We start from the raw sequence: 21,891 nt of genomic DNA, 5'->3' as shown, positions 1-21,891 counted from the left end.
CCTGGGTGGCTCAGTTGGTTGAGCGTCCGACTTCAGCTCAGGTCACGATCTCACGGTCCGTGGGTTCGAGCCCCGCATCGGGCTCTGGGCTGATGGCTCAGAGCCTGGAGCCTGCTTCTGATTCTGTGTCTCCCTCTCTCTCTGCCCCTCCCTCGTTCATGCTCTGTCTCTCTCTGTCTCAAAAATAAATAAATGTTAAAAAAAATTTAAAAAAAAATATTGTTTTACTCAGAGAGAGAGAGAGCCTCAGTAATTTGCCAGCTTCACAAGAAGCAGGGTCAAGGTATGAATTCAGCTCTGTTTGTTACTATTACCTGCTTCACCAACTTAGTTGTAATGGTATAGGGAAGAGTAGATTCACCTTAGCTAGAACTTTTGGAGGTTGCTGCCAAAGTTTGATTTTCAAAAACTACCTTCTGTCTTTTGGAAAATCTGATTGGCCTGTCTATCTTTGGCCCCTCTCTGTCTTCTATCTTGTGATAATCATAATTTCCTAGTAACTATTGATGTTTAGCAAATAGAGTTAGCCTTGTTGTAATACTTTTTAAATGGGTTCTGAATTTCCTTTTTAGGGGGAAAAGCTATTTTGAATTATTGCTTTTGGTTAGTTTAATTTTGACATCCTGATATTTTGTAGATGGTATTTATATTCACTTTGTAATTGAAGGTGGTTTTTGTTTTTTTTTTTCCCCCTGTTGTATCACTGATTGTTGCTGTTGGTAGCTTTAGTAACCTGTATATCTTGTCCTCTGCTGTTTTGGCCAAAAAAGGGCAGCATCATGTTTAATTTATCTGGGAAATTGGCTTAACAATGAAATGTGTGATGTTATTCAGCATATAGCATTTAGGTCATCAGAAATTGACTAATCCTAAAATATCTTGAAGCTCCTAATCTGAAAAGCAGAGAACCTTGGGGCACCTGGCTGGCTCATTCAGTGGAGTGTGTGACTCTTGATCTCAGGGTTGTAAGTTCAAACCTCAGGTTGGGTGTAGAGATTGCTTAAAAAAATAAAAATTTTGAAAGGCAAAGAACCTAAAAGAAAAATTTTAACTTTTTTTTTTTTTTTTTTTTTTTTTTTTAGTATATTTACTGTATGAAAAAATATGGAATTGTAAGCTGGATACATTTTATAATAAACGATGAATTGATTTAAACTTACTTGGTTTCCTTTGGCCTTTCTTTAAAAATTTTTTTTTTTTTTTAACATTTATTTATTTTTGAGACAGAGAGAGACAGAGCATGAACGGGGGAGGGTCACAGAGAGAGGGAGGCACAGAATCTGAAACAGGCTCCAGGCTCTGAGCTGTCAGCACAGAGCCCGACGCGGGGCTCGAACCCACGAACCGTGAGATCATGACCTGAGCCGAAGTCGGACGCTTAACCGACCGAGCCACCCAGGCGCCCCTCCTTTGGCCTTTCAAAACGATTCAATTAGGTAGTAACTATTCTTGGCTGTTTTACATTTTTGCTGGTAATAAGCAGATTCTACAGTAACAATTCTTATTACTTCCGTTGAACGCAGACTCTTATTTATAAATGAACTCCACAGACAGACGGCTACCGCTGCCCCAGGCCTCCACACTGTCTGTCAGAACTCTTGTGCTACAGCTTCTTTGGAACCGTGGAATCAGAAGTAGAGGAAAGAAAGAATCTGAAATGCAGCCTTACTTGCTTAGGAGAGCTGACTCTGAGTAGGGAGAGGCTCCTTAGTAAAGTTGCTCCAGTGGTGTGGCCTTCTGGGCCTCTTATACCGTCAGCACCACCTGGTTGCCGAAAAGAAAAGTAGAAGGGCTTATCACGTCGCCCGAACTTTTTGTACTCTGTCTTTTAAAATTGCCAGAAATCTCACTTGCCAGAGATTACATAGTCTCTTTCTGAAAATATGCCTACATTAATGCCAATAAATCCAGTGGATCACTTCATGAATTCTTACACCTAGTTGAGGTAATTTGTTGTGAAGAAATAGGAGTAGGGTGATGTTAAATAGGAATCTAAGGGAGAGAACTGTCTTAGGAGTTGAAAGAGGTGTAGAAAGATGTTAGAGGTAAAATTTACCTAATATTGGTTTTGATGAGGGCAGGCTAGTGTATTTAGTATCAGTTACTACAGTGATGAAACTTTTGTAGCCTAGTCTAGAAATGTAGCCATTTGTAACCTTTTGTGAGTGAACAACATCTTTTTGTAAATTGGGGATAGCTTATGTGCAATGCCACAAGTCAAAACAAGTAATACAGAATGTTTTGTAGTCTTGTTTCCTAAATCAAAGTCATGGTATCTAAAGTGTATCAACTTTGTGCAGCCTTACATGCAGTAGTTATTGTTTTTGTATGTTACTTTACTGGAAATTTTTAAAAGTATCTTCAAATGCTGTAGATTTTAGAAAACAAAAAGGAAGTCTTTATAGCACTATTAAATACCTTTTTGAAACCAGAGGAATTTATGCTTAAAATGGGTGGATTTTTTCAAGTATTTAAATGAAGGTGCAGAGGCATAAGGTGAAAGTATATTATTGTGGTGTTGAAAATTCTTGAATTGGCAGAACAGTGAACCCTTAGAAACCTCTGCATTGGCCATGCACTAGACACTTGATATAATGCAGTTCTTAAGGATCTGTACTCTGGGTATTGTATCTCAGGTAAAAATCTCTCTCTCGCTCTCTCTCTCTGAGGCTTTTTACTTATTTTTTTAAAGATTTATTTCTTTAAATAATCTCTACACCCAATGTGGGGCTTGAATTCACAACCCCGAGATCAAGAGTCACTTATTCTACTGACTGAGCCAGTCAGGCGTACCAGTAAAAATCTCTTTATGAGATTCTTTTTCATACTTTAATATTAATACCCTTGAATGGGCTCTGAGGTCTACATTATACTTCCTTCAGTTTCCTAGTGATTTAATCTTATAATTTCCAACTTTTTATGGTGGAAACTAAATATTCCCTTCATGACTATAACTGTTTCTAGAAGTTCTATGCACTCAAACGAGTGTAATTTATATACATTTTAAGAGATTTCAAGCATGCTGAAAAATAACATATATATCCATATGCTCACCTTCCAGATTTAAGTGGTAACATATTGTGATATTTGTTTCAGAACTTGAATTTTTAGAAATAAAACATTGCAGATCGAATTGAATCCCTTTTGATTCTCCTTTGGATTCCACTACCCTTTTCCAGAAATAACCACTCTCCTAAAGTTGGTATAGATCCTTTCTGTGCACATTTATGTATGTTTGTGCCCATAAGTAATATATTTTGTGTTTTACTCTGTGTGTATGGTGTCATACTGTATCTTTCCTTCTGCAACCTGCATTTTTAAAATTTAAAATGGCATTTGAAATTTAGTCATGTTGGTATATAGAGAGCCAGTTAATTCTGTTGACTACGTAGTATTCTATTTTGTGAATATACCAAAATTATCTGTTTTATTGTCTGAGGATAATTTAAGTGGCTTCTAATTTTTTTCTGGAGTGCACATTCTTTTATATGTCTCCTTACATACATATGTAAGAATTTCTTTAGGATATATGTCTAGAGACATGGACATTGCTACGTAGAATTGCTGGGTGATGAGTTACCTTTGTCTTTACCTGGTTATACCAGTTTGCAGTCTTGCCAGCAGTATACGAGTGCCTGTTACTCATGTCCTTTCCAGCACTTAACATTGCAGACATTTTAGTTTTTACAATATGATGGATGTAAACAATCTTATTTGCATTTTTTTCCTAACGTCTCGTGAGATTGAGCAGTTTTCATATTGGTCATTGGGATTTCCTCTTTTGTGAATCACCTTTGCCCATTTTTACTGTTGGGCCATTAGCAATTTTTAAAAAATCGATTTGTAGAGTTTTCCTTTTGTAGGGACTAAGTTATGCTTTGGAATCTAATTCTTTTTTTTTTTTTTTTTTTAACGTTTATTTATTTTTGAGAGACAGCAGGGGAGGGGCAGAGAGAGAGGGAGACACGGAATCTGAAGCAGTCTCCAGGCTCTGAGCTGTCAGCACAGAGCCTGTCATGGGGCTTGAACTCACGAACTGTGAGATCATGACCTGGGCCGAAGTCAGAGGCTTAACTGACTGAGCCACCCAGGTGCCCCTCTTTTTTTTTTTTTTTTATGTTCATTTATTTTTGAGAGAGAGAGAGAGCATGTGAGCTTGCATGAGTGGGGGGGGGGGGGGGGGGCAGAGAGAGAGGGAGACAGGATCCCAAGCAGGCTTTGTGCTGACAGTAGAGAACCTGACATAGAGTGGGGGTGGGGGTCTGGAACCCAGGAACCCCGAGATCATGACTTCAGCAGAAGTCAGAACCTTAACTGAGTCACCCAGGCACTCCTGGAATTTATTTAGTTGCAAATAGCTTCTCCCAGACAGTAGTGATCTTTTCCCAGTTATAGAGTTTGTTTGTTTGTTTATTATGTACATATGTTTATTTTGAGAGAGAGGGAGAGAGCGAGCACAAGTGGGGGAGGGGCAGAGAGAGATGGAGAGAGAATCCCAAACAGGCTCCTGATGTGGTATTGATCTCACAACCATGAGATCACAACCTGAGCTGATATCAAGAGTCAGCTTTACCAACCAGGCCACCCAGGCGCCCCACAGAGTTTTACATTAAAATTTTTATTATAGCCAGCAAGGGCTCCTGGGTGGCTCAGTCGGTTAAGTGAGTTCAACTCAGGTCACAATCTCATGTTTTGTGGGTTTGACCCTGGCATCAGACTCTCAGCTGTCAGCATGGAGCCCACTCAGATTCTCTGTCTCCCTCTCTCTCTTCCACTACCCAGCTCGCTCTCTCTGTCTCTCAAAAACAAATTTCATTAGAGCTAGCTATAAATACCTACTTTTTTTTTTTACCTTTATGATTATTACGTTTGTGTGTTTTAAAAGAAATCTTTACCTACCTTGAATATTTTCTTCTAAATGGTTTAACATTTGCGTTTTACATTTTGGTATTTAATTCATCTGGAATTTATTTTTGTGTTTGCTGTGAATTGGGAAGCTAATTTTATCTTTTCTGTATGTGTAGCCAGTTATCTTAATATCATTATTGAGTCCACCCTTTTTTTCACTGATTTTTAATGCTCTCTGTGTTTTATGTCCACTCTAAGTTTGGACTCTATTTTGGTTCATATTCTGTTTGCCTATATGTGCACCAGTTTCAGTGTTTTTTTTTTTTTTTTTCAACGTTTTTTTTATTTTTTATTTTTGGGACAGAGAGAGACAGAGCATGAACGGGGGAGGGTCAGAGAGAGAGGGAGACACAGAATCGGAAACAGGCTCCAGGCTCCGAGCCATCAGCCCAGAGCCCGACGCGGGGCTCGAACTCACGGACCGCGAGATCGTGACCTGGCTGAAGTCGGACGCTTAACCGACTGCGCCACCCAGGCGCCCCCAGTTTCAGTGTTTTAATTAAAATAGCTTTAATATTATATTAAATATATCAGATTATATGTTTTATTATAAATATATTATTTAATATTATATATATTATACAATAGCTTTAGAATTATTCTTGCTATATGCTAAAATTATTCTTGCTCCCTCTTTATTTTTCTTTATTTGGCATTTCTTGGCCCTTTTCCATATGATAATAATCTTTCCTCTTTTAAAAAATATCATTTTCTTTAAATTTAAAATTTATTTTTATTGCTATTGATTTTGACCTACTTTTTTTTCTTCTATTTTACAAGGGTAGATACAAAGACCACTTCAACAAAATTCAGCTGAATTGCTCAAGGAAGCTGATTTTCTTTTCTTTCTTTCCTTCCTTCCTTCCTTCTTTCTTTTTTTCTCTTTTCTTTTCTTTTCTTTTCTTTTCTTTTCTTTCTTTGACATGAAGCCAAAAAGTACTAACACATTGTGCTCTATAGATTTAATACCAAATGAATTAGCATCAGCTGTTTATGAGTAATGCAGGGTATTTTGGTCCTTTGCTAAATTCAGAATGAAGTGCTAAAGTTCTTACGTGTTTTGCACTAACCATATAGATCTTTGGTAGTGGAGAAAATGGGAAAATTATTAAAGTAAGAAATAAGTTGTCATTTTTGAAATCCAACATTCACTAATAAAGAGTATTTTGCTGGTGGATTTTTAAATATTGTGAAGTGTTTTTAGTGTTATATGCATATGAACAAACATTTTCTTGGTTGACAAGCGATGAGAATAGCAATTATCACTGATTCTGGGTCTTCCAAAGAACCTCAGTGTGGGAGAATTAAAAAAATTTAGTTATCCTAGTTACTTTTTCCCTAGAGAATATTATTGACAACATTTTGTGAGATGATAAAGACTTGAACAGAGCTTCGTGTGGAGGTATTACTGAATGAATGATTGTTGAGTGAATGGATGAACATTTATTTCAAAGTACTTAAATAAATTGCCATTTTGGACAATGTAGTTTGAATTCTAATTTTATATTCTCTGCCAGACTATCAGATCATTAAAAACGTGGCATAGATCAAACTTTAAACAGTTGCTGGACTTCATGCTAGTCTTTTTTCTCCATGCACTGACACTGAGTCTGGTTACTGATTTTTGTATATAAAGCCTTCCAGTCAATTTACTACTTATCAAGCATCAAAAAAATTTTAATTGTACTTATCAAGTTAAATGATGAAATGGCCCAAGAACATTATTGAAGCCTCTTTTTCACATTTTCTCTTCTATTGTAGGAAGATACGAACCTGTCAGTATTTCTGTTTTTACAAAGTTCATTTCTCCTTATTTAATACAGTGATTCTCAAAGTGGAATCTGCAGACCAGCTTATCAGTATCATCTGAGAACTTGTCAGAAATGTATATTCTCAGGCCCAACCCCAGACTGAAAGTTAGAAACTGCTGGGTGGGGCCCCTGCAGTCTCCTTTAACACATTCTGCAAGTGATTCTCATGTATGCCAAAGTTATGAACCATGGACTTGGGGGCGCCTGGGTGGCTCAGTCAGTTGAGTATCTGACTTCTGTTCAGGTCATGATCTCACGTTTCGGGAGTTCAAGCCCCATCTTGGGCTTGGTGCTGTCAGCACAGAGCCTGCTTTTTTGATCTTCTGTTCCCCTCTCTCTGCCCCTCCCCAGCTTGCACTCTCTCTCTCTCAAAAATAAATAATAAAATTTATTTTTTCTTATTAAGTATTCAAAAAAATAAAAGTCACTGCTTCATTGTTAATTGAGCATCTACACACAGCAAAGTGTCTGGGATGTTACAGATATTTATTAAAATATTCGTTCCATTGAACAAAAAATAGGTTGTAATTTTTGCTTTCTAACAGCCAAGTTTTTACTCAATTATTTGTAAATAATAAAAATATAAATAATATGAATATATTGTGCTTATATTTATTATCAAGCTGATTTTATTAAATGAGGAACTTCTTCATATTACAAGCACATACATCATGAATTATTAACATTATGTTTAATTATAATGACTCAGATTAACATCAGCAATTTAGATAAATACAGTGTGGACTTATAGATGTAAGTCACTAGATTTTTTACCTTTGAAGATGTGAAGTTTATTAGACCTATCTAAATGTCCTTTTAGGTGCCACACGGTTTGTTTTTTTCTTTATTGTCATTTTTTTCCTGAACAGCTAGAATCATGGCTAAGTTTTTCCACCAAATCTTGTGTTCTTTTCTCTGTACCATGCTGCCTCTTGCTTCCTGCCTGTCTTACATCTCTGCTTTCTGCTTTTCTGAATGCCCTGTGTTGTGCTAAGTGAAGAGTCCATAGGTAAGAGACTTAGGGGTTGAGACTGGGAGGAGGCTTTAGGCCTTCTAGTTTTGTTCTGATTCCTTCTCCAGATTCTTCTCTTCCTCTTCATTCTTCAAAAGGATGTAGGTGCTAAACTTTCATCAGGATGTTGGGAATTTAAAAAAACTTCACAAACATTGTTTTTATTTCTTTAACATTTAGAGATAACTCTTTAGAGTAAGAGCACTAAGTTACTGAATAAGTGTATCTTAAACTAAATGGTATTTTACAGTTTTGAAAACACCTTCACAGCTCTTGTTAGATTCTCAGAGCAACCTTGAGTTGGCACTCTGTAAGTTCAGTTCAACAAGCCAAATTCAACTAACAGAATAATTCACAGCTAACATTGTGCTTACTGGTGAACACTGAAAGCTTTCCCTTTTAGGATCAGGAACAAGATAAGGATGTGTACGCTTGCCACTTATATTCAGCACTATATTGGAGGTTCTAGGTAGGCAGTTAAGCAAGAAAAAGAAAAAAAAAGAATGGAAAGGAAGAAGAAAAATTATCTGTTTGCAAATGACATGATCTTATATATAGAAAACCCTAAAGGATTTATAAAAAATAAATCCAGCAACATAGCAGGATACAAGATCAATCTACAAAATCAGTTGCATTTCTGTATACTAACAATGAACAATCTGAAAATGAAATTGAGAAAACAGTTTCATTTACAATAGCATCAAAAAGAATATAATATTATGAATACTTATGAATAAATTTAATCAAATAAGTACAAGACTTGTACACTAAAAACTCAAACATGTTGAAAGAAATTAAAAATCTAAGTAAATGGAAAGACATCTTGTGTTCATGGATTAGAAAACTTAATATTATTAATATTGAAATACTCTCAAAATTGATCTATAAATTCAATGCAATCTCTATCAAAATTCCAGCTGCCTTTTTTCCAGAAATGGATAAGCTGGTCCTAAAATTCTTATGGAGATGCAAAGCCATTTTAACCACAACAATTTTGAAAATGAAAAACAAAATTAGAGGACACACATCTGTTTTCAAAACTTATTACAAAGCTACAGTAATCAAGATGATGTGACAGTGGTAAAAGGATAGTCATATAAACCAATGAAATAGAATGGAGAATCCAGAAATAAACACATAAATTCATGGTGAATTGATTTTCAAAAAGAAGGCCAAGACCATTCAATGGGGGAAAGAATAGTCTTTTTTTTAGCAAATGTTGCTGGGACAACTGGCTACCTACATGCAAAAGAATGAATTTGGATCCCTACCTGACACTACATACAAAAATTAACTCAGAATGGATCAAAGATCTAATAAATCTATACATTTCTTAGAAGGAAACGTTGGTAAAAATCTACATGACTTTGGGTTAAACAGCGATTTTTTTAGATATGACAAAAGCACAAAACATAATTTGGACTTCATCAAAATTTAAAACTCTTATGCATCAAAGAACACTATCAAGAAAGTGAAAAGACAGCCCGTAGAATGGGAGAGAATGTTTGCAAATCCTATCTGATAAGGGTCTAGGATCCAGAATATATAAAGAACTCTTACAATTCAACAATAAAAAGACAATATAAAATGGGCAAAGGGAAAAAAAAATAAAAGTGGGCAAAGGAGTTGAATAGGCATCTCTCCTAAAAAGATATGCAAATGACCAATAAGTACATGAAGAGATGCTCAACATCATAGTCATTAGGGAAATGCAAATTAAAACCACAATAAGATACCAGTTCACACTATAGGTTGGAAATAAAAAAAAAAAAAAAAAAAAAAAAAAAAAGTGTGGGTGCTCATGCAGAGAAATTGGAACCCTTATCCACTGCTGGTAGGAATTTTTTAAATGCTGTAGCCATTGTGGTAAATAGTTTGGCAGTTCTTCAAAAAGTTAAACAGAATGACCCAGCAATGCTACTCCTAAGTATATATATAACCAAGTGAGTTGAAAATACATGTTTTTATATAAACTTGTTATGTGGATGTTCATAGCATTATTCATAATAGCCAAAAAGTGGAAATAACCCAATATCCATCCGCTGATGAATAAACAAATGTTCATACAATGGAATATAATCCAGTCATATGCTGCAATGTAGATGATCTTGAAAACATTATGCTAAATGTAAGAAGCCAGTCACACAAAGATGATAGATTGTATGATTTTATCTATATGAAATGTCCAGAATAGGCAAAACCACAGAGACGGTAAATTAGTGGTTATCAGAGGGTGAAGGGGGGGGGGGGAAGAATTGGGACTAACTACTAATAGGCATAGGGTTTCTTTTATGGAGTTTGGTGGAAATGTTCTGGAATTAGTGGTGATGATTGCACAGCATAGTGAATATACTAAAAAACACTGAAGTGTATGTTTTACATGACGAATTGTATGTTCTAGGAGATTGTCTTCATCTATTTGTGTTGCTATAATAAAATGCCAGAGACCGAGTAACTTATAAACAACAGAAATTTATTTCTCAGAGTTGTGGAGGCTAGAAGTCTAAGATCAGGGTGCTAGCACGGTTGAGGTTACAGTGGAACGTTGTGATCCTTGAAAGTGATGAAATGGAACTATATTACTTGTTTGCATTAAATTGGAGGTACCTGTAGGATACAAATATGCAGTCTTCAGGTTATTTACCTTAAAATTAGAATTATTTCTCTTAATGTGGTATTCAGAATGAACCATATTAAAAAAATCATTTAGAGAGAAGTAATTTTCTTGTGAGAAACAAAGTGGTAACTAGAGTGAGGCAAATACAGTTGACCTTCGAAGACCATGGGGGTTAGGGGCGTTGACTCCCTGTGCAGTTGAAATTCCACTTAGAATTTTTGACTCTCCCAAATCGTAATTACTAATAGTGTGTTGACAAGAAGTCTTATTGATGAACAGTTTAATACCACATTTTGTACGCCGTATGTATTATAGACTGTATTCTTAATGAATTAACCTAGAGAAAGAATTAAAAAAAAAAATTTTTTTAATGTTTATTTTTTTGGGGGGGGGAGGGGCAGAGAGAAAGGGAGACAGAATCTGAAGCAGGCTCCAGGCTCCAAGCTGTCAGCACAGAGCCCAACATGGGGCTCAAACCCACGAACTGCAAGATCATGACCCGAGCCAAAGTTGGATGCCTAACTTCCTGAGTCACCCAGGCACCCCAAGGTAGAGAAAAAAATGTTAGGAAAATCATAAGGGGGGCACCTGGCTGGCTCAGTTGATCGAGCATGTGACTCTTGATCTCAGGGTTATGAGTTTGAACCCCATGTTGGGCATAAAGTTTACTTAATTACAATTAAGTAATTGTATATATATCTATCTAATATATATACATCTATATTAGTGTATGTGTATGTATATGTGAATGTATATATACATATATATTCATATACATATGTATTCATATATATATTCATATATATACATATATGTATGTGAATGTATATATACATATATATTCATGTATGTGTATGTATACACACACATATATACGTATATGTGTATATATGTGTGTGTATACATACACATACATGAATCAAAAGGAAAATACATTTATAATACTGTAATATATTTATTAAAAAAAAGCTGCATAGAAGTGGAGTTCAAATCCATGTATTTCAAGGAATCAATTATAAAATTAAAAAATTTCCCTCCCTTTTTCTTGCTGTATTTTACTTGCCAGTTGTAGTTTAGATTGAATTTGTGAATGACCCCTTGGGATTTTGCTTATAACTACATCACATTTATAGGTTAATTTGGAGGTCATGATATCCTTACAATATTGAGTCATTGCAGACGATAACAGCATTTATTTAGATATTCTCTTATGTATTTCCATTGGTTTTCTTCATGAAGATCTTATGTATTTTTGCTAAACTTTTTTCTAGTACTTTAAGCATTTTTTTGTTTCTGTTGTAATTGGAACCTGTTGTCAACTTCCTATTTATAGCAGTTTTTGATTTTCTGTATATATCTGCTTGGATAGGCATTAATTTTCTTCAACTTTCTAGATACATTTCTCCAAAATTTTTTAAATTCAACAAATGTTTATTGAGTCCCTGTCATGTGCTAGATAATTGTTTCAGGTACTTCTCTAAATTTTTAGGTAACTTATTTTAAGGCATTGATGAACTTTCCCAAATTATTGCAGCCTTGGGCAGGAAATTATTTACTCACAGTGCTAAGGACTCAGTTAAATGGCTATGATTTAGTGCTCATTTTGATGCTGTCATTGTTTAACCTGTCCAATATAAATAAATCTTTAACTCTTTATATATTTATCTAATGGTTCTGAGTTTCAGACCACATTTTATAGCATCTTACTGAGTTTGCCAAAAGTACTTTTTCTTTACAAAAATCTTTGTCATACTGTTATCAGAGGAAATTAGCTTAAACAACATGATTTAATTATGAAGGAAAAAAAAAACCACACACAAATGATGAGACAATGTCTTGTATGTTATGAATAAGGACAGTGCTTTTTATTAGGCATGCCCTTGGACTTATTTTCCTAATGTGCATGGTCCTAACTGTCTGTAGAGAAGCAGACAGAGGTCTAAAGGGAAATGCAATCAATTAACTTTAAAACAAAATTTTAATTTGATTAGTAAAATGATATCTATATTTTAAAATTGGAAAATGTGGAAAAGATGGAAAGAAATGAAATCACCTGTAGTTTCATTATCCATTCACAATTGTTTTTTATATGTTGATGCGTTTTCAGTCAGTTGACTTGCTACAGTTAAAAAAAAAATCAAGCTGCAGGGGTGCCTGGGTGGCTCAGTCGGTTAAGCGTCCTACTCTTGGTTTTGGCTCAGGTCATGATGTCATGGTTCAGGGATTGGAGCCCTACATCGGTCTCTGAGCTGGCTGCACAGAGCCTGCTTGGGATTCTGTCTCTCAGCCCCGCCTGCACTTGTGCTGTCTCTGTCTCTCTCAAAAATAAATAAGTAAAAAGAAATTAAAAAATCAAAGTGTAAGGTAAAACATATTTTTTCACATTCCTGTGATATAAAACCCTCTATATTATGAGGCTTTTGATGGTTATATGATATTTAATTAAGTGGGTATATTGTAGTTTGGGTAGCCTTTACTTAGAAATAGTATTTTTACATTGCTTCTAATTCATTACTTTTTTTTTTTTTTTAAAGTTTGTTTATTTATTTTGAAAGGCAGCATGAACTGGGGAGGGCCAGAGAGAGAGGGAGTCACAGAATCCCAAGCAGGCTCCACACTGAGCCGTCGCGGGGCTTGAACGCATGAAACCGTGAGATCATGTCCTGAGCTGAAACCAAGTGTCACTTAACTGACTGAGCCACCCAGCTGCCCCTAATTCATCACTGTTAAAATAATGCTGTGGAGAAGAATTTTGTACATAAAAACTTCCTATATTTAAAATTTCCCTACAACAAGGGTTATTTATTGTAAAAACAGTTTAGAATTGTGGAAAGTGAAAGTGTTCCCCTTATTCCTTCCAGTTTCTACTCAGTAGTGGCTACTGTTAACAATTTAGTGTGTATTTTATTTTTTTTATTTTTTTTATTTTATTTTTTTTTTTCCAACGTTTTTAATTTATTTTTGGGACAGAGAGAGACAGAGCATGAACGGGGGAGGGGCAGAGAGAGAGGGAGACACAGAATCGGAAACAGGCTCCAGGCTCCGAGCCGTCAGCCCAGAGCCTGACGCGGGGCTCGAACTCACGGACCGCGAGATCGTGACCTGGCTGAAGTCGGACGCTTAACCGACTGCACCACCCAGGCGCCCTGTGTATTTTATTTTTTTAAAAAAAGCTTACCCTACATACTGTTTTAAAAAAATTTAGCGCTATATTGTGGACATTTTTCCCTTGTCGGTCCACACAGAAGTACCTTGACATTGCTGCATCCTTGAGATTCCTTTAACCACTCTCCTACTTCTGGCATTTATTTGGAGTTAGGTGTCTGTGATTTTTTTTTTTCTATTTCTGAATATCTCTAGGATAGTTATAATAATAGCTAAGATTCAGTAAGCGTTTTACTCCATGCAGTAGATGAGGATTATCTCATTTGATTCTCATTGTTACATTTGTGTGGGTGGGTGCACAGTTCCTATTTGGTCACTTTTCCATCCCAGCCCATAGGGAAGGTGGAACTTTAGTTCAAACTTCCTTGCCTCTTAAGGGAAGAATCATTACAGGGGAAAAACATCCTTATTCTTCTCAGGAGGAAGAATTCCCCACCTGATGGCCGGTATGGGACATTTGTGCCAGAAGGAGGTGTGGGTTTTATCCTTCCTCTTTCACTTCCTATGCCCAGGACTAGCAGGCCAGTACGAGCAGCACCCTTGGACTGGCCTTTTAAAGGTAGATCTGACCATTCTCTTAGTTCTATATAATCCCTACATCTGGGTTGAGGACTGGCTGGGGAGTCTGTTCTGCAGACCCAAGTATCTTTTCCTACCAGACATGTCCTACTATGGACATCTCAAGGTCTGGGTCTTTGTTATATAGATTTAGGGGCCCCATTTTGACTTTCTATCGAAAGTCATTTATCCTGTCTTTGCAATAGGAATTATTAGAGACTGTCCAGCCATTAAAAAATCAGAACATAATTTCTGAACTTTATTGAGGTATAACCTGTATACAGTAAAACACAATCAAGATAGAAAATACTTCTGTCATCTCAAAAAATTACTTCATGCTGCTTTGGTGTCCCTTTCACTCAGGCAACCACTGATTGATTTAAAAAAATTTTTTTTAAGTTTATTTCTTTATTTTGAGAGAGAGAGAGAGAATGCAAACAGGGGCAGGGGCAGGGGTGGAGAAGGAGAGGGAGAGGGAGAGAGAGAGTCCCAAGCAGGCTCCTCACTGTGCAGAGCCTGATGCAGGGCTTGATCTCACAAAGTGGTAAGATTATGACCTGAGCCAAAATCAAGAGTCGGACGCTTGACTGACTGAGCCACCCAGGAGCCCCTGATGGATCTTTTTTTGTTGTTGTTACTCCGGATTAATTTTGCCTTTTCTAGAATTTCATCCAAATATGAGATGAATTTTACATAATGTAGGATGAACTCTTATTTTGTGTCTGGCTTCTTTTACTCATCATTTTGTTTTTGAAGTTTACTCATGTTGTTGCATATGTACCTGTAGTTAGTTTCTTTTTAATTGCTAGGTAGTATTCCATTATATGGATATATCACAGTTTTTTTATCCATTCATGGGTTGGTAGGCATTTGTGTTATTTCCAATTTTTGGCTATTGTGAATAAAGCTGTGAATATCTGTGTATAAGTGTAGCTATGTTTTCTTTTTTCTTGACTAAAATCTAGGCACATACCTGCTGGGTCACATTAATTTTATAAGAAACTATATTATGTCTTTGCCAGTATTTAATGTTGTCAGCCTTTTACATTTTTCTTTGGTGTTTCCCAAAAAGACCAAAATGGGAACTTGCTTTTTTTCTTTTTCAGTATAAAGGGATGTCAGGAGGTTCATTTATGTGAATAGTTACTGGTCTGAAATGGATAAGGTAAAAGTATCCCTACAGGCTCTTTGAGAGATAACTATAGGACATACTAGTTTAATTGATTCCTACCCCATCACTTTCAGGCCCATGTGACTTCAAAATTTTAACAGAAATTATTATTATAGGAGTTGATAGCACGGAGTGAATCCATAGGCCTGAAGACAGGTATTACTGATGGCCTTTCTTACCTTATTCTAGACTAGCAATGTCCAATGAAACTTTCTGTGGTGATAGCTATGAGCCACATATGGCACTTGAAATGTGGCTAATGCAACTGAAGAACTGAATTTAAACAAAAAATTTTTTAAAAATATTTGTTTATTATTTTGAGAGTGAGAGAGACAGAGTGCAAGTGGGGAAGGGGCAGAGAGCAAGGGAGACACAGAATCCGAAGCAGGCTCCAGGCTCCGAGCTGTCAGCACAGAGCCCGACGCGGGGCTCGAACTCACAAAAGGTGAGATCATAACCTGAGCCGAAGTCGGACGCCCAACCGACTGAGCCACTCAGGCGCCCCAAGAACTGAATTTTGAACTTTAATTAATTTTAATTTTGATAGTCATATTTGCCTAGTGGTGCTTTATTGGACAGTGCAGTTCTTAAAATGTTATTTTTCAGCAAAGGTCACTGACAAAAAATAATTGAGTAAGACTTGTCAGCTGAGCCCACTGGCTAAGTTCATATTTTCTGTCCTACCTCCCTTTCCCGTGGGGGATTCGTGTGTCTCTAGAGAGATGTAGCCAAGGCCTTGAGTACCACAAAGGAAGAACCAGTGGATTCAGGAGTGTTGCAGGTAGTTAGGGTAGGGGTGGTTATTTGGTAAGGAGCTCTTCTAGTTAGGTACTATGCTCTGTGTTTTTTTATGTTTATTTTACCCTCCTAAATTCTTTGGAAGACAATAAAGCCTATATTTGAGTAATCTAATTTTTAAAGTGGACCTTTGGACAAAAGTATGCTGTTTAAATTTGAAAACTGTATAATGTTGCAGAGAGGAGTCCTGATTAAATCCTCCCAGTTTTTTTTTTTGATTAAGAGAAGCAAATTCTCTTTCTACACTTTAAAGGCTTTCAAGTAATGATATAATTACTTCTAAGGTTTCCATTAAGGATTTGAGATTTTTATTCTTTTGAGTAGCAGAGTTAATAATTTTTTTACATTTCAATTATTAGTGAAAGCATTTTACAGCATTTAGATGGTTAAATGTAGTCACTCAGATAACTGAATTTATATAAAATTGCCTATCCGTGTAGTATTTTTCATTTCATAAGAGCTGCGCAGCTGTAGTGGCTGAGTTTTTATTTGTTTCCTAGAGGCAAGGTCAATGTTAGAAAAATTGTGGAATTTTCCCCTGGCATTACTGTGGTAAGTAAACAACTACTATTTATAGGAATTTATATTTTGATGAAAAATGAGGTACCCTGCTTGGCTTATCATAAGAACACAGATGCTTCTAGATTCCAGTAGGGAGGCCTTTTGCTCACAGCATCTGTTGTAGTTGGCCAGCCAGATGACTTCCACTGAGTTTTTCACTTTTTTTTTTCAAGGACACCACCTCTTTGACAGCTAAATACATTTACAAATGAAAAGGTTAACTTAATGTTTTGTAAATTTATTATTACTGTGGCTATATCAGTTCTGTGCAATTTTGAACTATTAGATAATTTAAATTAGATCACTTCCTAAATAACCTTGAAATGTCCTTTGAATACATGTCCTTTGAATACATTTCCTTTGAACTGTTTATTCTGCAGTTAGGTAGATTTGTATTGATCTATAAGTTCATTTATTCAGCAGGTGTTTGATGAGCACTCTATCAAGCCCTGTGCTAGCTCTGGGGAACCACAGATGTAAGCAGGATATAATCTGAGTCCTTGAGAAGCTTCCTGTCTTGTATGAAATGCAAACATGTAAACAGACCATGGAAATACAGTCAGATACTTTCATTTGAAGTTTATTATATCAGTCTAATGGGGAGGGGAAGGTGTCTGGGAAGGTCTTCTAGAAAAAGTAATGTCTGAGCTGAGAATTGTTGAAACAAACAGGAGTTTAGTTAGGCAAGAGGCTCGGCATTAGGGGAGAGAGAAGAATATAAAAGGAAGAAGCTTATAGGTGAGAGAGACCCTAGGATGGGTGGGAAACTAAAAAAGTTTGGTACGCTTTTGTCAGATATCTGGTCACACTGACTATGGGCAAAAATACAGTCTCATTCATAAAGCAAAGTTATGACCCAGGCTTTATTCTCTCATGTTCTAAATATTAATGATTTCCAAATATTTTATGAATCCCATAAGAAAAACATCTTTGGTCATGTATCTGCAATATATTTACATATTTATTTATAAATGATATACTCAGTTTATATACATGGTAAAGTATATACGAAAAGATAAAAAGGAGGAACTAAAGGTGAAAAATATTCTTTATTTTATTAAAAAATACAGAAAACCAATTGCTGCTTCATTGTTCTTTAAAATCTTGGCTTGATATCTTATGATACACCTATTCAGAGGTCTGTTTCTAACTGCAGTTGAATTTGATACGTGAATTATCTGTAGATCCTTCTGGTGCACGTAACCCACTTTAGGGACCACTGCTCTAAACGATTGGCATAAGTGTATTGAAACTAGCCTTTTAGTTAAAACAGAAGCAAAGCAGAAGGTAGTTTATTTTGCCCTATACATTTTTGAGAGACAAATTTAAAGAAGAATCAGCTTTGGCTTGAGGTTTGAAGAATGAGCACTTGAGTCATAAACTATGTGTCATGACTAAAAGGGTCATATTTCACTAACTAGGAAATCCAAGAGAATGGCGGAGGAGTTATTGGTTAAGTACATTATGTGAAGGAATGTTTTGCTAGTAGCTGTTAATCAAAAATATTACTTGCTGTTTTGAAAAAATATGCCTTTCAGTTACCTTTGTTGGGAGATATTTAGAAGATGGTTTTTCTTAATCCATAGGAGATGTGGTCCATGCCACTTGGGATCTCTTATAAAAAGATACTCTTTCGGGGCGCCTGGGTGGCTCAGTCGGCTAAGCGTCCGACTTCGGCTCAGGTCATGATCTCGCGGTTCGTGAGTTCAAGCCCCGCGTCGGGCTCTGTGCTGACAGCTCAGAGCCTGGAGCCTGTTTCAGATTCTGTGTCTTCCTCTCTCTCTCTGACTCTCCCCTGTTCATGCTCTGTCTCTCTCTGTCTCAAAAATAAATAAATGTTAAAAAAAATTAAAAAAAAAAGATACTCTTTCATTATACACTTGATTAAACGTACTGAATTTACTTCATTGCATTTGAATCACTCAAAATTCTTTTCATCAGAAGAGTTGGAAAACCAAATCAAAAGAGCTTGAGTAAAAAAAAAAGTATTTGTTGGTACATAACCAACATAACCAATGCAGTACTGGTCTCAAGGGCTTTAACTTGGTTGTCAGATCTGTGTTTCAAAGTGTCTATTTGTTTCTTTGTCTCTGTTATCTTTGCTTTATCTGTAATAGTTTTACTGTCTTTTAGAGCAGAAATTTGACCACTGTGCAGTGGTGAGGCAGGGGAGAGTGTCCTTCTGGCACATGTCTATAAATCCTATGAATGGGATAGGACTCTATGTGATTGCACGTGTGCTGTGATTGGCAGGCCCACAAAAGCCTATATGGAAGGGGGAAGGAACAGTTTCCCAAAGGAAGGGTTTGCTGTGATCACAGAGGAAGGAATGCAGGGAGTCCATAACAATAGGTATTTACTACAGGTGATGAGGAATAGAGGACAGGAGGCATAAATTATTCTTTAAGGTTATAAAAGATGACTTAATTTTCTTTTCCTAATCATTGTTTTTTGTAGAGTATGCAAGCTGCAAGATGCCCTACAGATGAATTATCTTTAACCAATTGTGCAGTTGTGAATGAAAAGGATTTCCAGCCTGGCCAGTGAGTATCTAACTTTGTTTTTTTTCCAACCTGCCAAGTGGTATTTTGGAAACTTTTAGAGAGCACTTGTGTTTTAGGAAACTCAAAAATAATTTTTTTATTCCTCTTGCTAAGTTGGAAAATGGAAAAGATGAGAGTTATGCATTTTAGTCTTTTTTTTTTTTTTAACATTTATTCATTTCTTTTTTTGAGAGAGAGCGCACACGTGAGCGAGCAGGGGAGGGGCAGAAAGAGAGACACACACACTCTGAGCTGTCAGCACAGAGCCCGATGCGGGGCTCAAACTTGCAAACTGTGAGATCATGACCTGGGCTGAAGTCGGCTGCTTAAACAACTGAGCCACCCAGGCGCCCCTGTATTTTAGTCTTTACTGTGTTAAACTTTGATTAATATGTTTTTAAAATCATACATAGCTTTTTATATGTAGCTTTTATTTTTATTAACTTTGTTAGCAGAACTAAACATACTAGTTGTATGAATCATATATAGCATAGTCTTTAGGTTTTTGGCTCTGCAGTCAGACTGTCTGAGTTTGGATGCTCTGCCAGTTGCAAACTGGGTGACCCTGGATAACTTATTTATCATTTCTGAGCCTCTGTGTCCTAATCTGTGAAATGGAGATGATGATCGTATCTTCCTCAGGGTAGTTGTGAAGATTGACTTATATAGATAAAGTGTTTAGAATAGTGCTTAGCACATTAATAAACCTCCATAACTATTAGCTCTTTTGATAATTACTACTGTGATGATCTAAGAAATGAACATTGGAAGATGCACAACAAAGTATTTTTAAGTATTTTTTATAAGTATTTTTTTGTTGTCATTTATTTTAACTAATTCGCATCATCCACTGCCAGAACTTCTAAAAACTCTGCTACCAAGTTCAGTGCCATCCATATGCTTCTGAGGCTGATAGAGGTATGGAGATAAAGGATCCCTACCAGAAGGCAGACTGGGGAAATAAGGAACAACGAGGCAGGATTTTAACTGAGCCCTTTTTTTTTAAAGCTATCTATAAAATACATGAGTTTTACAAAGTTAGAATTGCCAGTTATCTGTAGTTTTCAGTTTCAGAGTAAGGGGCTGAATGATTGCAGTAATATTGTTTCTTGCCCTAAAAATTCTATGATGCTAAGTTGAGCACAGAACTTTCTCTGTATAAACTGGGATATAGATAATTAGTGTGAGAATTTGTTTATAGACTTTTCTTACATATGTCAAATGTTCGCTGTACTCATGATGGAGCTTACTTGAAATACAGCGCTTATAAAGAACTTGTGTTCTAGTGTATAGAAACACTAACCATTAATATTTAGAAAGTCATAGCATTCTAAAAGATGATTTTTAAAAAGATAGTGCTGGGGCGCCTGGGTGGCGCAGTCGGTTAAGCGTCCGACTTCAGCCAGGTCACGATCTCGCGGTCTGTGAGTTCGAGCCCCGCGTCAGGCTCTGGGCTGATGGCTCGGAGCCTGGAGCCTGTTTCCGATTCTGTGTCTCCCTCTCTCTCTGCCCCTCCCCCGTTCATGCTCTGTCTCTCTCTGTCCCAACAATAAATAAAAAAAAAAAACGTTGAAAAAAAAAATTAAAAATAAAAAGATAGTGCTGTTGCAAGATAGAGTTTAAAGGTTTTATTACACACACAGTCGTTGGCAATTTCTCTGCGTAGGAGGTTATCATGAGATGACTATATTTTATCTGTTCATGGGTAACTCCTGAGCAGAGTGAATTAGCAAAAGATGCTTTGAAATAATAAATATTGATATCTATATTTAAGTTGATGTATTTTGTGACAATTCCTTGTTTTTACCATCTTTTTAATTTTATAGGTTGTTACTGTTTCAACTGTTATGAGAGCCTACAGAGATTTAATGATTAGTCCTAAAACTAACTCTTTTTGGGTTGTTGTATCCTGGTTCTTCTATCTTTGGTTCTCCTCCTTTTATTCTATTTGATGTGAAATAGAGGCACCTGGGTGGCTCAGTTGGGTAAATGTCTGGCTCTTGGTTTCGGCTCAGGTCATGATCTCATGGTTGGTGGGTTCGAGCCCCATGTCAGGCTCTGTGCTGACAGTATGGAGCCTGCTTGGGATGCTCTCACTCTCTGCCCCTTCCCTCCCTCAAAATAAATAAACCTAAAAAAAAAAAAATGTGAAATAATTCTCAGGAGAGGAATTTCTTCTAATTTTTACTTAAAATCAAAGATTCTAAATCATTATCTTCAGTTTTATGTAAATTGGAAATGATATTTTGGATGGTATGTATGCTCTTGAACTTGGTCCCGATTGTGCTTGATGTGTGCTTGTACCGAGGTACCCCTTCTGCCTGGAAAAAATTTTGAATTGCTGACAGTGTTTAGAAATGAAATTTGTGGTTCTCTTCCTTCAGGACTCTCAAACACTCTGCCACGTTTCCACCTGGTACTCATGAAGCATCAGTTGTTGGAAACGAACACATACACAGGAGTTAATGTTTTTATTTCCTTTGACATGGAGTATTAACTATGTTTCCGTCTTTTAGGCATGTGATTGTGAGGACTTCTCCCAACCACAGGTATATATTTACACTGAGGACCCACCCATCAGTGGTTCCAGGGAGCATCGCATTCAGCTTACCTCAGGTAACCCACATGCTAGTTTATTCTCTTCCATTCTGAAAAGTCCTAGAAGAAACAATTCGTTTCAAGCAAGCATCTTCCTATAACTGTATTGATTCATATTGAAGAAAAACATCTAGGTGTTTATATAAGGA

At 36.4% G+C, this 21,891-nt stretch overlaps 1 protein-coding gene across 2 annotated transcripts in view; it reads left to right on the top strand.

The window, feature by feature from the left end:
• The window catches only part of NSF (N-ethylmaleimide sensitive factor, vesicle fusing ATPase), a 147,778-nt gene that overhangs the window by 4,943 nt on the left and 120,944 nt on the right, over nucleotides 1–21,891 (top strand). For both annotated transcript variants that reach the window (XM_049637588.1, XM_049637589.1), the window contains exons 2-3: nucleotides 19,059–19,144; nucleotides 21,661–21,760. In XM_049637588.1, coding sequence (XP_049493545.1) covers nucleotides 19,059–19,144; nucleotides 21,661–21,760 — 186 coding nt within the window. The remainder of the gene's footprint in view (nucleotides 1–19,058; nucleotides 19,145–21,660; nucleotides 21,761–21,891) is intronic.

This window comes from Panthera uncia, chromosome E1, assembly GCF_023721935.1.
Source record: "Panthera uncia isolate 11264 chromosome E1, Puncia_PCG_1.0, whole genome shotgun sequence".
In the NCBI taxonomy this organism is placed as follows: domain Eukaryota; kingdom Metazoa; phylum Chordata; class Mammalia; order Carnivora; family Felidae; genus Panthera; species Panthera uncia.
The sequence above is the reverse complement of the archived record's forward strand: the minus strand, read 5'-3'. Positions and strand labels throughout refer to the sequence as shown.